Source organism: Physella acuta, unplaced genomic scaffold, assembly GCF_028476545.2.
Source record: "Physella acuta isolate Inbredline_101_S28 unplaced genomic scaffold, ASM2847654v3 ptg000237l, whole genome shotgun sequence".
NCBI classification, from domain to species: Eukaryota; Metazoa; Mollusca; class Gastropoda; family Physidae; genus Physella; species Physella acuta.
Window position 1 is genome coordinate 426,152 of NW_026731756.1, and position 20,068 is coordinate 446,219.

A 20,068-nucleotide genomic window follows, 5' to 3' on the forward strand; every position below is an offset into this window, starting at 1 on the left:
TGGTAATGGAGATGGCAGAACTTTTCCATATGGGTCGCAGAACTGAGAAAGCGCAGTGGGCTCTATTAATTCTAGCGCGTATGTCCTCCTCTGTGCCTCCCGTTTTGCTGATCTTGCTGCCAAGGTAGACAAACTGTACTGTCTTCCACGTACTGTCTACGTACTACTACAAATGATTAAAGTTTATCACGTTCTTCCGAACATGTAAAGTAATATTTCTAAAGTATTCGCAGTAAAGAAAAAAAAATTAAAAGAAAAAAAAAACAACTTAAGAACTAAAAATAAAGATTTTTATAAATAAAAGGTTTTTACGATACTTTTGATGTTTATACTAATTGTTAAACGATCGATTTTTTAAAATATATACCAAAAAATTAAAATTGTTTTCTAATTACGCTTTACATAAACTAAAAAAAGGTTTTTTTTTTTTCGAAAATGATAATAAAAGGTGTTTCACAAGATGAGTAGGCCTCTAATCGATGATTACGTATTTTTAATGGGCATCAAATTTACTATCAAAACTTACATGTTTTCAACATTCTCTTCAATTAAGAATGCGAGGACATCCGCTAAACCACCAGAGCCCTAAATTGAAAAATTATATGGTTACAAAATACAAGACTAAATAGTGAGCTGGTGAACAAGATTTGTACTAAATAAACACAAGAGGCGTTTAGTCTACGGGGGTATCTTCTATATAATATAATTCTCTTCATGGGGACCTTACGAGACACCACGCAGCTTAGCCACCACCCTCATCCCCACCTGTCAGGTGAGCTATGGTTCACTCCGAATGTTTACAACAGTAGAGCCGGTTCGAATAAGTGACGGGTATTAGGGCCAGATAATTTAGTTTTTAAACGATTTGAAACTAAGGGGAGATAATAAGTTCTGCTTGATATTTTTACTGTCGTCTGTAAACGGCTGCTTTTACTGGGCGGGGTGGGGTGGGGGGGGGGGTAGGGGGGTAGTGTTAAATTCACAAATTATTAATTATTGATAAGTAGAAAACAACTAGATAGCGACGTATGCTACGTCGCGGGTCAGCTCGTATCAAATAAATGGAAAAGTAAAAACTGAAAAAACTATAGAGCTAGTTTGTCGATTTCAAGAAATAGTAAGTAATAAAGTAACCGTTCGGACCTGGTGGAAAACAGTCGTGCGCTCTACCGTCAGACCATACTGTCCATGAACATATTATCCTTATATCTTACCTTGATGATGAGCATGTGTTTCGTCGTGTTTTTTATGTACTCGTCAATTTTCTCCAGTGTCTTGTCGTCCCCACGGGCAATGAAGACGCACTCGGTGCATCGTAAATCTGAAAAAATAATTTGTCAGTAGTCGCCCTTTGATGCCTCTCCTGCCACATAAATGCAATTGTTTGTCAAGTGATGCCGTTTTAAAATGTTAAACATTGGTGTACATTCACAATCAACACACACACACACGCACACACACACGCACACACACACACACGCACACACACACAAACACACACACACACACACACACGCACGCACGCACTGGTTACAGAGACAAAAGCCACACTAACACCCGCTTCAACACAACCTTGTCAACTCAAAATTTAATTATAAAATTATTAAATGCATTTCTTTGGGCGGGGGGGGGGGGGGGGTCTGGGACAGTTTTAGATTACCTCTAATTCTTTTTCTGTATATCGTACGCTCTGTTTATTATTTATTTTTTTGTTTACATTTTTGCTCAAAAGACATCAGCAATTTAGTTTTTTTTTAATAAGGTAATGCAACATTTTTTAAAATTATTATAAGGCGACACCTTTTCCTGGTTGAAAAATATCACTAACCTAGATAAAAAAAGGTTCTATTTACCGCTTACCGTTAACAATGGATTTCATGCCTCGTCCCTGAAACCACACGCTACTGTAGGTAATATCAGGTGGCCAGAAAAATTTGTCCTAAAAAGGTTTTAAAAAGTATTCCATTTAAAATTATATATTTTATATCTCAGGCTAGTTAATGTTGGAATGGACAGTGTACGCGTTTAGGAAGAGCTATTAATCATAATCAGCTATTAATCATAAGCGGCAAAGAAATTAATTAACATTAGTTTGAAAATATTTTTTTATTTTGTTTGTTTTGCATTTTTTATGTCGTAATACTTTAATTTGGGGACGGAGTGGTCTAGCGATAGAGAGCTGGACTGCTAACCCGTAAGTCTCGAGTTCGAATCCGGGTTCAAGTCAATAGACCGTCCTTGAGTCCACCCGACTCTGATAAGTAGGCCTACCTAACGCACGTTAGAAAAAGTAAAAGCGGCTGGGCATTGTGCTGACCACACTATCTCTTCATATGCCGAGGTCACAGAAATAAGTGAACTCTACTTTACTTGCCCTATAGACCGTCAGGCTTGTAAAGGGAACTTTACTTTTTTTATTTAAATTTACCTCTTCAAAGTGATTATAATTCTCAGTGATATCGTCAGGGAATGGCTGGTTGGAACTTTCAAGGATAAATTTGCCGCTGTGCTCACTCAGCATCCACGCACCTTTAAACAGTAGATGAGAGATGGGTGATTGTTGGAGATGGGTGATTGTTGGAGATGGGTGATTGTTGGAGATGGGTGATTGTTGGAGATGGGTGATTGTTAGAGAGATGGGTGATTGTTGGAGAGATGGTGATTGTTGGAGAGATGGGTGATTCTTGGAGATGGGTGATTGTTGGAGAGATGGTGATTGTTAGAGAGATGGGTGATTGTTGGAGAGATGGGTGATTGTTAGAGAGATGGGTGATTGTTAGAGAGATGAGAGATGGGTGATTGTTAGAGAGATGGGTGATTGTTGGAGAGATGGGTGATTGTTGGAGAGATGAGAGATGGGTGATTGTTAGAGAGATGAGAGATGGGTGATTGTTAGAGAGATGGGTGATTGTTAGAGAGATGGGTGATTGTTAGAGAGATGGGTGATTGTTAGAGAGATGGGTGATTGTTGGAGAGATGAGAGATGGGTGATTGTTGGAGAGATGAGAGATGGGTGATTGTTAGAGAGATGGGTGATTGTTAGAGAGATGGGTGATTGTTAGAGAGATGGGTGATTGTTGGAGAGATGAGAGATGGGTGATTGTTGGAGAGATGGGTGATTGTTGGAGAGATGGGTGATTGTTGGAGAGATGGAGGATTGTTAGAGAGATGGGTGATTGTTAGAGAGATGGGTGATTGTTGGAGAGATGAGAGATGGGTGATTGTTGGAGAGATGGGTGATTGTTGGAGAGATGGGTGATTGTTGGAGAGATGGAGGATTGTTAGAGAGATGGGTGATTGTTAGAGAGATGGGTGATTGTTGGAGGGATGGGTGATTGTTGGAGAGATGAGAGATGGGTGATTGTTAGAGAGATGAGAGATGGGTGATTGTTAGAGAGATGGGTGATTGTTAGAGAGATGGGTGATTGTTAGAGAGATGGGTGATTGTTAGAGAGATGGGTGATTGTTGGAGAGATGAGAGATGGGTGATTGTTAGAGAGATGGGTGATTGTTAGAGAGATGGGTGATTGTTAGAGAGATGGGTGATTGTTGGAGAGATGAGAGATGGGTGATTGTTAGAGAGATGGGTGATTGTTAGAGAGATGGGTGATTGTTGGAGAGATGAGAGATGGGTGATTGTTGGAGAGATGGGTGATTGTTGGAGAGATGGACGATTGTTAGAGAGATGGGTGATTGTTAGAGAGATGGGTGATTGTTGGAGAGATGAGAGATGGGTGATTGTTAGAGAGATGGGTGATTGTTAAAGAGATGGGTGATTGTTGGAGAGATGAGAGATGGGTGATTGTTAGAGAGATGGGTGATTGTTAGAGAGATGGGTGATTGTTAGAGAGATGGGTGATTGTTGGAGAGATGAGAGATGGGTGATTGTTAGAGAGATGGGTGATTGTTAGAGAGATGGGTGATTGTTGGAGAGATGGCCGATTGTTAGAGAGATGGCCGAGTGTTGGAGAGATGGGTGATTGTTAGAGAGATGAGAGATGGGTGATTGTTGGAGAGATGGGTGATTGTTAAAGAGATGGGTGATTGTTGGAGAGATGGGTGATTGTTGGAGAGATGAGAGATTTTAAGAGAGACGGGTGATTGTTAGAGAGATGGTTGATGGGTGATTGTTGGAGAGATGAGAGATGGGTGATTGTTAGAGAGATGGGTGATTGTTAAAGAGATGGGTGATTGTTAGAGAGATGAGAGATTTTAAGAGAGACGGGTGATTGTTAGAGAGATGGTTGATGGGTGATTGTTGGAGAGATGAGAGATGGGTGATTGTTAAAGAGATGGGTGATTGTTAGAGAGATGGGTGATTGTTAGAGAGATGGTAGATATGATTGAATATTATGGAGAGGTAGCGTAAGTCAGAAAAGTTATAAAACCCACCTATTTCATGGAGAAGTTGTATAAATCTTCTCCGAAGTGCGGGCTGGAGCATGTGTACCCCTCCCCAGCCTAGAAAGTAGATAACAAGAACATACACATTTGCACAATTCACGGTGAAAACAAACTGTTTAATTTTTTAAATAAAGCGGAGTTACTGAATTATCCTGACGCTTTCGTGTACTGTAGTATTTTTAAAGTGTACACTTAAATATTTTTTTTTAATATGCTAATTTACCTGCGTATGACACTGCTTCCGTTGGAATGTTGCGGTAGGTCAGATCATTCTTCTGACTTTCAGTGTAACCTTGACCTTCGCTGGCACCGTGACCCTTATCGGCGTGTGTACTTTTCTCCGTCTTGTCGGCGGAAGTTAGGTCGGGGTCGTGGGTTCGAGTCTCCGTATCGCCCACGGTGCCGAACATTGTGATGATCAGCTCGGGCTGGTCAAAGCGAAATGCCGCTAGGACGTCGCAACTTTTGATCTGAAGAAAATGAAAAATCGTACTTGAAGTTATTTAAAGAAAGCTTGTTGTGAACAGGGATACACTTATACGGTTGAGCCAGTACTTCACGCAACAAGAGTTTCTTCCATGCATATCTTCGGGGGGAGGGGGGCGGAGTGTCGCCTCACCCCCCCCCCCCTCGAACGAATTGAAGAATTGAAATTTATATAGAAAATATATACTTTTAACAGTATCCGTCCCCCCGGAAATTTTTGTCCGCCCACTCGAAAATTTAAATGCCCCGCACCCCCCCCCCCCCCCCCCCCCAGAGAAAAAATTCTAGAAGAAACACTGCACATATAGGAGGAAACAACCACAAGCGCGTTACAAAACAAGACTAAATGAACTAACCTACAAAAACCTTGTTGGAGGGCTGGAAGAAACTGAGGCAATCACCCACGCTCTCATTTGCCTTATATACCCTTACAGAAAACAAGAACAAACCGGTTGTCACAACTCACAGCACAAGGACTGAATAGGGACGAACGGGACAGGGTACAAAATACAAACAACATTCACCCCCATTCACCCCCTTGACTCAATAACTACAAAGCTTAAAAGCCATTTTTAGTCTTTTTTTCCGAGGGAGCTTTACGTACCGTCAAGCATCATGCTCATGTTTGTTTGCCGTCATCGTTGTTAGGATTAGCATTTGGATTTTAGGAGTAGCATTTGAATTATAGTTATGACTCTGATGAGTGTTAGGCGTAATTAGGGTTAGGTTTTAGGTCAATGTTAGGGTCAGGTTGCCACCACTGCTAAAATCATGCTTCGACACGGCTTTTCATGAATTTACTTTATTTTATACCAGTACGGGATTTGGTAATCAATTATTACTTTTAAGCACAGTGTAGGCCTACAAATTATTTTTTTGTCAATCAATACTTTATTTAGTACCTCCTTTCTTTCCTTCTGTGTTAAATCTTAACATTTCCCCTACCTCTAGATCCATCAGCTGTGCCTTATAAAAACGTCCGTCTTCATCCTTCCAGAAGACGCTGTTCAGTCGGTTCCTGTAAGATATGGAACATGGATCAGCTCTTACACTTATGGATATGGAACATTGGATCAGCTGTTACACTTGTGGATATGGAACATTGGATCAGCTGTTACATTTGTGGATATGGAACATTTGATTAGCTCTTACATTTGTGGATATGGAACATAGGATCAACTCTTAAACGTGTGGATATGGAACATTTGATTAGCTCTTACACTTGTGGATATGGAACATTTGATTAGCTCTTACACTTGTGGATATGGAACATGGATAAACTCTTACACGTGTGGATATGGAACATTGGGTCAGCTCTTACACTTGTGGATATGGAACATTGGATCAGCTGTTATACGTGTGGATATGGAACATTGGATCATCTCTTACACGTGTGGATATGGAACATTGGATCATCTCTTACACGTGTGGATATGGAACAAATAGGACTCTAAGACGTTCCTGATGCAACGCAGCTCTAGTGGTACCCGGCTAACGTTAGGGAAAGTAATGCGGCTGGGCATAGTGCTAACCACACAACCCTTTCATATACAGAGTCCAAGAAACACATAAACTCTACTTCCTCTGCATTATGGATCGTTGGGTCTGAGAGGGGAACTTAACTTTTATTTAGAGGTTTTCAAGGCTGGGTTTTGCAAGAAATAGCACTATGAGATGTACAGTACAGTGATCAGATCGCTAACTCGTCTCATCTCACTGCTTGCTTATGAGGCGTAACAATGCTGATTTTTGAGTAGTGGCCCCTGATCCCCACTAGCTAAACTTTTCAGTTTTTTACATGAAGAATTTTTTATCATGGTTTTTTTAATATTACTGTATTTTTAAAGTAAATTTGCATTAAACTTTAGTCCATTTTAAATGTCCTTATATCTATGTTTACCACATTATCCTTTTTACTTTCCCGTAAACTGAGTATAGAGGAAGTATTGTAACCATGCAAAAATATACGAGAAAGTTTAGAGGAGATAAAGCGATTATTTTTTATTTTTTTTTTGAAGACCGTGGTATAAATTAAAGTTGTTTACAAATTTATTCGTTTATTATTTTCGATAGTTTTTGGGATTTTAAAAGAAGTTCTATACTTACCGTCGTGTAGTAACTGGTTTTTTGAATTTGCTGGATTAAAAAAAGTGGGAAAATTAGTTTCATATTTAATAATTCAGGAAGGTCAACCTATTTTCACTATTTTTTTTCCTTTAGATAAATTCTCTATTTTTATTTGAACATGTTTTTAATGTTAAACGTATTGATACATATTTAGTTTTATTTATATTGCATATGAATATATATATATATATATATATATATATATATATATATATATATATATATATATATATATATATATATATATATATATATATATATATATGAGAAAAAAACTCCAAAATCAAACAATTGCTGACTTGCAAATTCGCCTTGAATGGAAGCAAATCCAGACAGAAAAATAGTTAGAGAATTAGTTTGTCTAACCTGTACGCTTTTGTCGTTGTTCCAAGGAAATCGACATTTTTCTTTGTCTGCAATAAAAAGAACAAAAGTCATTTCTTTTAATACGAAAATATTTTAAAATTCGAAAAGAATGTCCAGTCGAAATAAGGAGGGCTGCTACATGGTAGCCTGGTCTCTATACACCACCCCACTAAGGCGACTGCAGTAGAGGTCACCAATCCCACAAAGGGCGCCACTTAAAATAAAGGGCGCCATTCAACTAGAGGTTTCGTTTTAATAGCTGGTTTAATCCACAAACTAAAATTAGTCTAAATCAAGCGGGAGCAATCTCCTCTAAATTTTTCTCGTATATTCTTAAATAACACTGCGGGGAATGGCAACACGGAATATATAGACATGATTTTCAATCCATTTTTAATTTACTTAAACTTTTTAAAATAGAATAGAATTTCATAGAAAGAAAGAATTGCGCACCAAGTAAATATCTGTATAATATTGCGAAATATTAGTAGGCTACTTTTTAAACTCAAATTCGTTTTTTGAGAAATAGGAAATAGCGTAAATTACTACTTCCAGTCAACGAAAATTACTTAAAATTTGACAGAAGGCAGAGAATTAAATCTTTTAGTTACTTGTGAAATTTCATTTATCTATCAGAAACAGTACTTAAGTTATAGATTTTGATAAATTAAAAGTAGAAAAAGTTCCACTTCCGGTTAGCGGAAATCGCTGAAAAGTTGATACAGATCTACAAATTTGATATAATACGTATATATGAAATTTCATCAACCTAGCTGTAATGGTACTCAAGTATTCACAGACACACACACACACACACACATGCACACACGCATGGACATACGGACAAAATTGCAAAATATGCTTTTTCCGACTCAGGGAGGTGTAAAACCGCACGCTTACAATACTTCCTCTATACTTTGTATACAAGAAAGTAAAAAAGCACCAGCCGATAACATTTTTTACTTTACGATCACTATTGACAGGTTGATTCGTTAGATTTTTTAAAGGACTCTTTCGTTAGTAAGATATTAATATCGCAGTGGCGTAGCGAACCCTCCCGGCGCCCGGGAACAAACTTTCAGTTTGGCACCCCCCCCCCCATATATTTTTTATATTTATAATTCAAATAGCAGCTAAAATGAGCTTATTTTGGCGCCCCTAGGATCGGCGCCCGGGGACATATGTACCCCCTGCCCCCCCCCCCCCCCTTCCGTCGCTACGCCACTGTAATATCGTCAAGTAATTTATATTTGTACTGTCATCAATATATATATTATTACGGTTTTATCTCTTTTTTTTTTTGCTTTACCTTGCTCATAGCGTCAGGCAAATAACCAAACACCACCTCTCACGTGATCAATGCATGTGCATCTGAAACAAAAACATGACACAAGTCACTGATAGACTTTGTGAATTAATAAATTGTAACCCCTCTCAAAAACTTTAATTTTAGTTGTAGATTATTTAACTTTAATTGCGCAGCGGGTTTAGATCACTTAAAGTGATCCCAGTACCTCGGTTGAGTTATTCTAAAGTAGCTGCATACCCGTGCTCCGCCACGGCGAATCATTTTATTCCTGCGCCTATACCCGTGAAATCGCGACGTAATCTAAACCGCCTCCGAACACCACGTTTTCCCGACCGTCCGCGCCCAGGGAGAGACTTCCACATAGTTCCAAAATCTATAGCAATGACGGACTGACACACTACCAGCAGAGTTTCTTCCAGGCATCTCTTCGGGGGGGCTTGACCCCCCCCCCCCCCCCGAAAATTTTTTACCGCCCCCCCCCCCCCCCCCGAACGAAATGAAATTTATATAATTTATATAGAAAATATATACTTTTAACAGTGTCCGCCCACAAGGGTCGCACAATGTTGGAACCGCTGAAGTAGACATGGGACTAACTAGTTTAATGACGAGTGTGCATGTCCGATTTGAAAGTACCGGAAAAATCAATATCGGGTGTGGAGATTTAAAATGTTGATCTATATATTCTTTTGGCTGCTTTTAACCAGGTGTGGCACACTAACGCTATCGATTATACGCAAGGTTTTCTTGGAAAAAGAAACTGAAAGTGTTTCCTTCAAACTTTAAGTGGTGTTGTATAACAGCAATATCAGGTTTTAGAAATAAAGGAGTGGGCGGGGCGGGGGGTGGGCTTCTGGTAAGACTTGCAAATTTGAAAAATTGGCAACGATACAGTACACTTCTTTTACACACTCCAATACACCTCTACTTTCTACACCTCCGATACACCTCCACTCCATACACCCTAAATACACCCCCACTCCTACACCCCCAATACACCTCCATACATACTATACATTTCCACTCCTACCACACCAATACACCTACACTCCATACACCCCCAATACACACCTCTACTTTCTACACCCCCGATACACCTCCACTCCATACACCCCAAATACACCCCTAATACACCTCTACTCTATACACCCCCAATACACCTCCACGCCTACACCTCCACGCCTACACCCCCAATACACCTCCACTCTTACACCCCCAATACACTTTGATACATGCATACATTCAATACACCTCCACTCCCTACACTCCTACACTCCCTATATACCTACACTCTTACATCCCAAATAAACATCCCCCTTCCATTTGCATGTTACAACCTACAGAGAGATAACAAGCTATGTCAACATCCATGGATTACAACAAGTGTGAGATGTGTATTTCAATTAAAAATATTTGATTTGTAGTGTGATCTTCTGTGCTTGCTAAAACGGAGAAGTTAAAAGAAAGACATCAAGGTCTAGGTTTTGACCTGTTAATACTCAGTCTTTGGATGATAAAAAATTGCAGAGACACCAAGATAATCATATCTCAACTTTGGCTCAGGTGGGGCACTACTGAGTACACAAGTCCTCACTGACTAAGTCATGCATACAGTGTCTGAGTGTATGTGTCCTCCCTGTCATCATAAGACTTCTTTGTGCATATGGCCACACATATCCTCCCCTGCAATTGAAATTGACTCTACTTCACCTGCCCTGTGTGTCGAGGGAGAGCAGAATTGTGGATTTCTAATCAACAATGCTGGCTGTGTAATATATTGACATGAAACCACGATTTGAAGAATGGAACAAGACATTGGTTTTAACATTCAGTTACAGCATTTCCAACAATATCAGAGTTTCTTTCAGACATCTCTCTGTTGGGGGTGGGGGGGGTAGGCAGTGCCACCTCAGAAGCGCATCCACCTCGCCCGCCGGACAACAGAGAAAGAAAGATATAATTTACATTGGAAATATACACTGAAACAAGTGTCCTCCCCTATCTCAGATTTTAACTGTGCCCTTCCCCCCCCCCCCCCCTCCCCCCCCCCCTCCCCGACGTAGAAACGTGTCCAAAACCTTGAACAACAAAATAGAAACAATACACTAGCTAAACTAATGGAAAGAAATGACATCAAGCACCAATTTATGAAAAGACAATCAATTAAATAACGTTTATATCAAAATAAAAACGAGAAATAGAAATTTGCAAACTGACTAAAAACATTAATTGTTGGAGCTGAAAAATTATAGAGCGAATAAAAAGGAATTATTTTATGTAGGACTCCCGTTATATTTAAATCCGTTTTAGAATATTCTGCATTTTTTCGAAACAGAAAAAAAAAACAGATAAAACTATCAATAACAGATTGTGTTATACAAAAAAAAAAAACATGTTGCATTGTATTTAGAAAAATCTGGAACTTACGTGTGTGAGCGTAGGCCGGCGTTTCCAGGCTTACATCAAAGAATACTTCTGGCATACGATTCTTTTGACGACAGAATTTAAGGCAGGCTGGATCAGCTTATTAACAAAATGCGTGCTCAGTAGTTATGTCACTTTTATGTCATACTACTTTTGAAATGACACCCCCCGACGTCTAACATGGCATTAATAACTTAAGTATTGATTTATGGGAACTTTTGAGAAACCAGTCATGCGTGTCTAAGCCATGAGAAGCTATAAGTGACTTTGGATCAAATGTTCAGACGTTAGAACTTCTGTGAGAGCTCAAGGTTTAACTTGAATGGAGGTTCTTTTGTATAGTAGAGGTTGCGTAGGGCAAAATAGGCTTTAAGAAGTTTGATAATTGTGGTTGTTTTGATTTAAGTATGCATGGACCTGTTTAATCTCGTTAGCCGAAGACAGATTTGGAACACATTGGGGTATCTTAATGTGGGACAGTGGCATCACCAGGCAGGGCGCCATATTGGGGTATCATAATGTGAGGCAATGGCGTCACCAGGCAATGCGCCACATTGGGGGATCATAATGTGGGACAGTGGCGTCACCAGGCAGGGCGCCACATTGGGGTATCATAATGTGGGACAGTGGCGTCACCAGGCAGGGCGCCACATTGGGGTATCATAATGTGGGACAGTGGCGTCACCAGGCAGGGCGCCACATTGGGGTATCTTAATGTGGGACAGTGGTGTCACCAGGTAGGGCGCCACATTGGGGTATCATAATGTGGGACAGTGGCGTCACCAGGCAGGGCGCCACATTTGGGTTTCATAATGTGGGACAGTGGTGTCACCAGGCAGGGCACCAGAAATTATTGTAACAGGTTGTCTACCGATATTTAGCTTAATGCAGATTTATTTAGCTTTATTTTGCTTCATTTAGCTTAATATTGACGTGAGTCTTAGCTTTATTATTTGTATTTGGTTTTGTTTTTGCCAGTGCTTGACTCAAGGCTAGGCTACCCTGTCAGTAATATTGTACACACCAGACGGACCTATCTCCCCTTCGCTTTAGTGTATCCACTGGAGGGAACAGCTGGGTCGTTCTGCACCGCTGACTTCTGAACGCGGCACTAGGAGAGTAGGTCAGACACCCAGATATACAGGACAGGACATGTAACCTTGATCGATAAAACAAACTCTGACAAATTACACCCACATACAATTATATGTTTGCTTTTCGGGGGTCAAGGTGGGCGACTCATATTCTTTACGTAAGCCTATAGATACAAATATATGTTTATATATATATATATGTTTATATATATATATATATATATATATATATATATATATATATATATATATATATATATTATATATATATATATATATATGTGTGTGTGTGTGTGTGTGTGTGTGTGTGTGTGTGAGTGTATATATATATATATATATATATATATATATATATATATATATATATATATATATATATATATATATATATATATATATATATATATATATATATATATATATATATATATATGTATATAATTAGAGCTCTAGACTGTTAGAGTTTGAATCCTGGTTCAATAGAATATCCTTGAGTCCACCAAACTCTAATGGGTACCCGACTCACGTTAGGGAAACAAAGTCGGGTGGGCATAGTGTTGACCCCATGATCTGCCCCATATGGGGGTACAAACAGGAAAAAGATTCAACCCTCGGCAGATGAGGCTTGATTGCTGGGGACAGCAACCCATCTATGAGAGAAAATTCCAAAATCAAACAACAGCTGCCTAGTAGTTTGTTCAAAGGTTTTTGAATCAAATCCAAAAAGAAAAGCAGGCTAAAACCGTAGTCGACGTTGTTTAAGGTCTATATTCTGAAAATCCAACATAATAAATTAAGAACGATGTAGAAAAGAAGCTCCACCTACTATAAATAGATATTTCCAGATTTTTTTTACAAATTATTGTTATTAAACAAAGTCACGTGATGCTTCTGATTAACCCAACACTTGCTACAGTTTGTTGTAACAGAAACATGTTATGGTTTCACTTTAGCACAAAGCACGACATGTATCTATGTGTATCTTTATCGACACACCTTCCTCACGGTGTTTTGTGACACTGTGGCGACATCTACCAGACTCAGGAAACTCACGTTTTTATTATTTGTTGATAGTTTTATTATAGTTTTTTTTTTCTTCTCATCATTGTTTATTGTGTTCTTGTATCATTATTGATTGTTATTTATATATGTTTGTATCATTATTGTTATCGTGCTATACTTATTGTCATAACTTAGTTCCTGTTTTATATTTTTTTTATTATTATTATTTAAAGTTATTATGCGTAGACTACTCAGTCTTTTTCAATACCCGACATCAGTTGGGCAAAGAAGAGGCGGATGGGAATAGTGAAAAGTATACTTCTTTTTTCTACGATCAGAGAAATAGATTAACTCTACTTCATGTAAAACCAGCGATTATTGTTGATTTTACGCTTTTTCCTTATTGAAACAAAAGATGGTCGAAGGGGAATTTTGTTTCAAATGAGAATTTTGAAAATCTTATTTACACTTAAAATATGTAAGACCTTCATAATTTACAGCAAGTGGAACAACCAAGAGAAATAGCTTTTACCGGATAATTTTAAGATTCTTTTGTATGAGTTATTTCCCTTTAACCATTTCCATTATTGAGTCATTATTAAATTTTGTTTTTTTTTAAAGGAAAAAAAATAGCAAGAAAAGAAATAGGAAGTGTAAAAAGGTATTTTTTTCCTACCTATTGAGCCATCTCTTAAGACATCTTTTGGGCCATCTTTTACAACTATCAGTTTGGCCATCTGTTGGGCCATCTGTTGGGCCATCTGTTGGGCCATCTGTTGGGCCATCTGTCGAGCCATCTGTTGGGCCATCTGTTGGGCCATCTGTTGGGCCATCTGTCGAGCAACTGTTGGGCCATCTGTTGGGCCATCTGTTGAGCCATCTGTTGGGCCATCTGTTGAGCCATCTGTTAGGCCATCTGTTGGGCCATCTGTTGGGCCATCTGTTGGGCCATCTGTTGGGCCATCTGTTGAGCCATCTGTTAGGCCATCTGTTGGGCCATCTGTTGGGCCATCTGTTGGGCCATCTGTTGGGCCATCTTCAGAGGCGTATCCAGGTTTTCGTTGTAGGGGGAGCGAAAAGAGCAAAAAAGGCGCCGAATTTTTAACACGTTCTATATACGTGTATTTTATATATATATATATATATATATATAATTACTAGCTGTATGTCATTACTTCGCTATGATGTAAAATAAATTGAAAGTAGCACTCTGAAGAATTAAGAAAAAACACACACAAAACAAAAATTGTATCAATCTAAACTAAAACAAAATGTATACACACTACAACCAAAAACAATGAACGTAACACAATCTGTTTTGTAATTCTTGTAAAAAAAATTCTACACATTTAATTATAAATGTCAAAACAGATAAATAATTACTTTAGAATATAAAGAAATTGTTTAACACTGTTCGTGTTTACAAAATGTTTTTGTCTATAATCAGAATTAAATATATCGTCATCATAAATGCTTAAGTACAGTGGCGTAGCGACCCTTCCCGGCGCCCGGGGACAAACTTTTCGATTTGCACCCCCCCTCGAGTCGAGATATCGATTTGCACACCCCCCCCCCCGTCAAACTTTCGATTTGCACCCCCCCCCCCCCCGTCGAGATTTTGATTAGCACCCCCCCCCCCCTCAAACTTTCAATTTGCACCCCCCTCAACCTTTCAATTTATTTTTCCAACCCATTTTGGCGCCCCCTAAGCTCGGCGCCCGGAGACATATGTCGTCCCCCCCCCGCCCCCCCCCCCCCTCGCTACGATACTGCTTAAGTATTACAGCATAGTGAAAGTTTTTGAAATCAGAGTTGGTATAAAACCACGCTTTTCTATTTAATAGAAAGCAGTCGGAATAACAGCCTACATTTAACTAAATATCTGTCTTTTAGTTCAGATCATATGTTTTTAATTAACTACTGCTTCTATGTGTTCTTTAAAGATCATTTTTAACATAGTGATAGGTAAGGGTTAGATCACTGTATTGATCACACACCCTTTTACTGGTAATTGCAAAAACAATAGTCACATATTTTTACGTTTAAAAAGCTAATTTTCTGGCGGCATGGTACTTTGGTACATCATTACGCGTTTTCCCAAAAGTACTGTACAGATCAGTTCGGGGTGGGTTAGGGGTGGGGGGGGGGGTGGGTTTAACTTCATTTACTACTGTGCTGTCACTTTAGGTCAATTATCCAAACCAGTGTATACCTAGGTGTGACATTAATGTCGCTCTACACAATTGTGGTGGTGAGGTGGGGGGGGGGGAGATATCCAACTCAGAGTGAACACAGCGTCAGTTTTTTAGATGACTGTTCTAAACATACATATAAATTACACATGTATACTGATTCAGAAATAGATTTAAATAAGTAGCAGTGGTATTATGACAATATTTTTTACAGAGGGGTCCATGGGGGAGGGGGGTTGTAACTGTTTCATATAATTTGTAATCGTAATCACTATCGCCCAAACTGTCATAATACTACTACTTCATCGTGATGACGTTGTTGACCTGTCAAAATTTCCCCACCGCTACGCAGTTCGCCCATAAGTAAATTTAAATAGAGGTGCCACATCAGTTGTATTTGTTTCTGTATTGTAATTTTAAAAAATTAATAACACGGTTCAAACTGTATATATAAAGTAATTATGTGTGAAGTTTTATGTATAACATTTTTTAATTCAATTATTCGTAAGCAAAAACATTATACAGTTGCCTTAAACTTAACACCCATCTTGCCAAGTGGTACTACCCGTAGAGGTTTTTTAAACATTGCAATGCATCGTAATGGTTATTTTTAGAATGGAAAACTGATGCAGCTGTTAATACGTGTTGTAAACGTAGACACTACTAGACTTGTACAATAATGCTTAATTGCCTCATCAAAAGAAATCTTGTGATTTACATGTGCCGACCAAAACTATTTTTTAACAAATATCATTGTTAAAACTTTGAGTTTAAAAAGTTTCCAAAAAGGCGCCACTTTGCTGAAAATGGCCAGAGGGGGAGCGGCCGCTCCCCCTGCTCCCCCCCCCCCTGCGTACGCTACTGGCCATCTTCTTAGCCATCTGTTGAGCCATCTGTTAGGCCATATGTTGGGCCATCTGTTGGGCCATATGTTGGGCCATCTGTTGAGCCATCTGTTGGGCCATCTGCTGAGCCATCTGTTTGGCCATCTTTTAAAGCTATCTGTTGAGCCATCTGGTGGGTCATATGATTGGCCATCTGTTGAATCTGTTGAGCCATCTGCTGGCCTTCTTGTTTGTGCATCTGTCGAGCAACTGTTGGGCCATCTGTTTGAAAAGAATTTAAAAACTTTTAAGCATTAAAGTTTGAAAAGTGCGCGGACCTCCAAGAAAGCATGAGCATGGAGTCAAAAAAAAAGTAGGCTTAGCTTATACTTGACTCCTCTATATCAAGTATAAACTAAGCCTACTGTCAACACCTGCTTTTTATGGTCTACAAAATGTGGTCTACACGATTTACTACTCTCTTTCTTAGTTCGACGCCATTACTTGTAGGGCGCTGCCGACAAGCCTAACTCCCAGAGGTAGAAACAAGTGCGCCCGTCAAGCTAAGCAGAGGCACAAGCAGTGGTGTAACACCAGGAAACACACTAAGCAAGCCTAGATTGACACGACAGATGCTTGCTTAGCCGGTCGGTTCACCGATAACTACAACACAATGGTTGCAATGCTAGTCAGTGCATGCCGTACATCAGGAAGATGCAAGAATCTATATTCGCAAGAATTTCATGGTGAAGTGTCCGCAGTTCGGGTTCACCTTGCCAAGAAAAAACGTCACGCTTATACAAGATAGGCCTCAGGTAGAGGTTCGTACACACTAGCTATGTCTAGTATGGAGTGTACGGATAAGCCACACGTTAAATTGAACAGCTGAAGAGAAAACCATCGAACTTGACGGTGAGCTGTACACATCTGCTATTTTTCAAAAATTCACGATTATTCTAAATGCGCCGACGGTAAAGGAGACAGTGTAATTTAAATTTTGAATATTTGATGACGTCGTGTTTTATTTACGTCCAACTAAAATTTAAAAAGTCAAAGTAGAATGGCTTACAAGTAGTAGGCTACTAGAATGGTTATGCTTAGTAGATAGATTAATGTAGCTTCGGCAAAGTTACCAATGATTATATCTACCATTTTAATAATTTTAATTTAGGTCATATTTAATAAATAACTGAGTAATAAATTATCGCCAAGTGCCAAAGTCACCAAAAACACTATAAAATTACTATTGTTTTATATTGTAAAGAAGTCAACCTTTATTTTCTGTGTTTTTCCGTCTATTGACTAAATCGCCAATGTTTTAAGGCGGCAAATTATTAATTGATTGCTTAATTTTGCTTAATTTAGGTCTTATTCCGGTAGAAGTGGCGGTTCCGGTAGAATTTCCAGTTCCGCTTAAAGCTCCAAGTTCCGTAAAAAAAAAACGATTCTGTTTACATTTCCGTTTCGTTTCAAATTTCCTGATCCGTTTCCGGTTAAATTTCCGATTTTTCCGGATAGAAGCTCCAGTTTAAAAAATTCCATTTTCTTTAAATTTCCCATAAATTTGAAAGTTTTGGTTCCTGTTCAATTTCCGTTTCCGTTTTAAGCTCCAGTTCTGGTTAAATTTTCGCTTCCAGTTACATTTCTGATTCCTGTTCAAAAGTAATTGGTTCAGGGTAAGGTTACGATGAAGTTTCCGGCTCCAGTATAGATAAAGTACCGATTCCAGTTTCCGATTTCATAAAATTTCCGGTTAAAATTACGTTAAATAACCATTGCCGCTGAAATTATCGGGCTAAAATTCCGGTTCCGTTTTAAATTTTGGTTCCGAATACAGTTCGGCTTTAAGATAAATATTTTTTTTCGCATCTAGTTAATTTCAGGTAAGTTCCAGCTCCGTTTCTTTTTCCAGTATCAGTAAAATTCTGGTATAATTTCCGTTTATGATTTTACTACCGGTTCCGGTTAAACTTTATATTCCGGCAACAGTAACCTTTGCTGTTAAATCCCGGTTTTATCTCAAGTTCCGTTTAAAGTTCCAGTTCCGATTAAATATTCTGATACCGTTCCGGTAAAATTTCCCGTTCCGGATAAAGTTCCGCTGCCGGATATATTTCCGTTTCCAGTTAAATTTCGGTTCTTTGTAAATACTAGTTCATGTTCCGAAGTTTATGTTTAGATTTAGGTTCAGGTGGAGGGTTTGGTTGTGGTTTAGAGCAGGGGTTCCCAACCCTGTGCCCGCGGGCGCCATGGCGCCCGCTAAACTATTCGTATGTGCCCGCCTCTCACTATTAGACAGAGACCGAATTTTTGTCATAAACATTATTTTAAAATATGATTTATTTTTATTCATTTGTTACAGTTTTTTTTTGACTGCCTAGATTTATTAAATATGTTCAATACTTGTCCCAACTTGTCTAGCGGCGAGCCAGACTGCACTATTTACGCTAGCCTGGAACGGCTAGTGCCATTTGCACATCACACCTTGTACACGCAGAAAACCGAAGTGAACGAATGGAACGAACGCCACGAACTGATCCGATAAACGCCGAAGGCGCTAAATCACAAGGCACATGTTGTCAGTGACGGAACTAGAAAAAATGGGCCACCCCGCAAAAAAAAGTTTTGGGCCCCCCATATATATATATATATATATATATATATATATATATATATATATATATATATATATATATATATATATATATATATATATATATATATATATATATATATATATATATATATATATTTATCACGCTATCATTCGTGTATTTATTTGAGACGTTTGCCTTGTTTTCTAGAACAGTGGTTATTAAACGTAAACAATGTCGGCACTTTATTTCTTAGATATTAGTTGTTGGAGCGCTAGTTTGTCAACACTACCACCGATACTAGCCAGCTTAGTTGTTGGAGCGCTAGTTTGTCAACACTACCACCGATACGAGCCAGCTTAGTTGTTGAGGCGCTATCTATTCGCTTCTATGTGCTTTTATCCATCAGTACCAAATATGGGATGGTATCAAAAAGCCGTTTTAATATCTAGCGGCCTCTCGCGCAATTGATGTCTTTTCAAAAGAATTTTGCCGGCAACAGCGTGTGTTTGATTGTAGGAAAAAGAATATACAAGAGCATGGGATGGTGTCTACAGAATAAAGATACTCCAACCGCAGCTACAGTATTCTTTTTTCAAAACAACCATCAGGTCAAAAATGCAAGAAAATTAATTTTAACTATTTTAAAAAAATGATTATGGGTGGCTGTGGGCCCCCTAAACGGCATGCCCCCCCCCCCCCCCCCGCATTGCGGGGTCTGGCGGCACTGTAGTTCCGCCCCTGCATGTTGTCATTGTGATTGCTGCCCTGTTCGGGTCACGACAGTTAGATAGGAGACATGTTCGTCAGACGAAACACGAATTAGGAGTTTTCTTTAAAAAAAAATTAACAGGCTAAAAGCGAGGTGTGTAATTTATTGTATTCATAAGCGATGATCTATTAATAAACTATAATTATTGAGGAGATATTTATAGTTCTTGTTATAATATATTTGTCGATTTAAAATAGGTGGTGCCCGCCACCCTACCGATATTTTAGAATGTGCTCTAGAGTGAAAAAAGGTTGGGAACCCCTGGTTTAGAGAAAAGAAAAGGAAACAGCATCATAGCTCGTTGTAATTCACCATCAACGGGTTAATTGTCTAGTTACTAAAATATTATTAGATCATTCTTTGATAACTAAAACGAAACATGTTATTGTTTCTACTTCCTGTCGTTTAAACATAATTCTACTAAACGTATGATACACGAATGATAAACGTATGATAAGCGTATGGTAAACGTAT

The 20,068-nt window shown here is 38.8% G+C and overlaps 1 protein-coding gene across 1 annotated transcript in view; it reads right to left on the reverse strand.

Moving 5' to 3' along the window:
- Positions 1-6,306, reverse strand: part of LOC131938192 (uncharacterized) — a 37,022-nt gene extending 30,716 nt beyond the window's left edge. The window contains exons 1-8 of the mRNA XM_059296104.1: positions 6,248-6,306; positions 5,836-5,908; positions 4,628-4,874; positions 4,393-4,461; positions 2,429-2,529; positions 1,861-1,939; positions 1,215-1,321; positions 527-585 (exon numbers count right to left, since the gene is read on the reverse strand). Coding sequence (XP_059152087.1) covers positions 527-585; positions 1,215-1,321; positions 1,861-1,939; positions 2,429-2,529; positions 4,393-4,461; positions 4,628-4,874; positions 5,836-5,908; positions 6,248-6,306 — 794 coding nt within the window. The remainder of the gene's footprint in view (positions 1-526; positions 586-1,214; positions 1,322-1,860; positions 1,940-2,428; positions 2,530-4,392; positions 4,462-4,627; positions 4,875-5,835; positions 5,909-6,247) is intronic.
- Between the last annotated feature and the right edge of the window lie 13,762 nt (positions 6,307-20,068).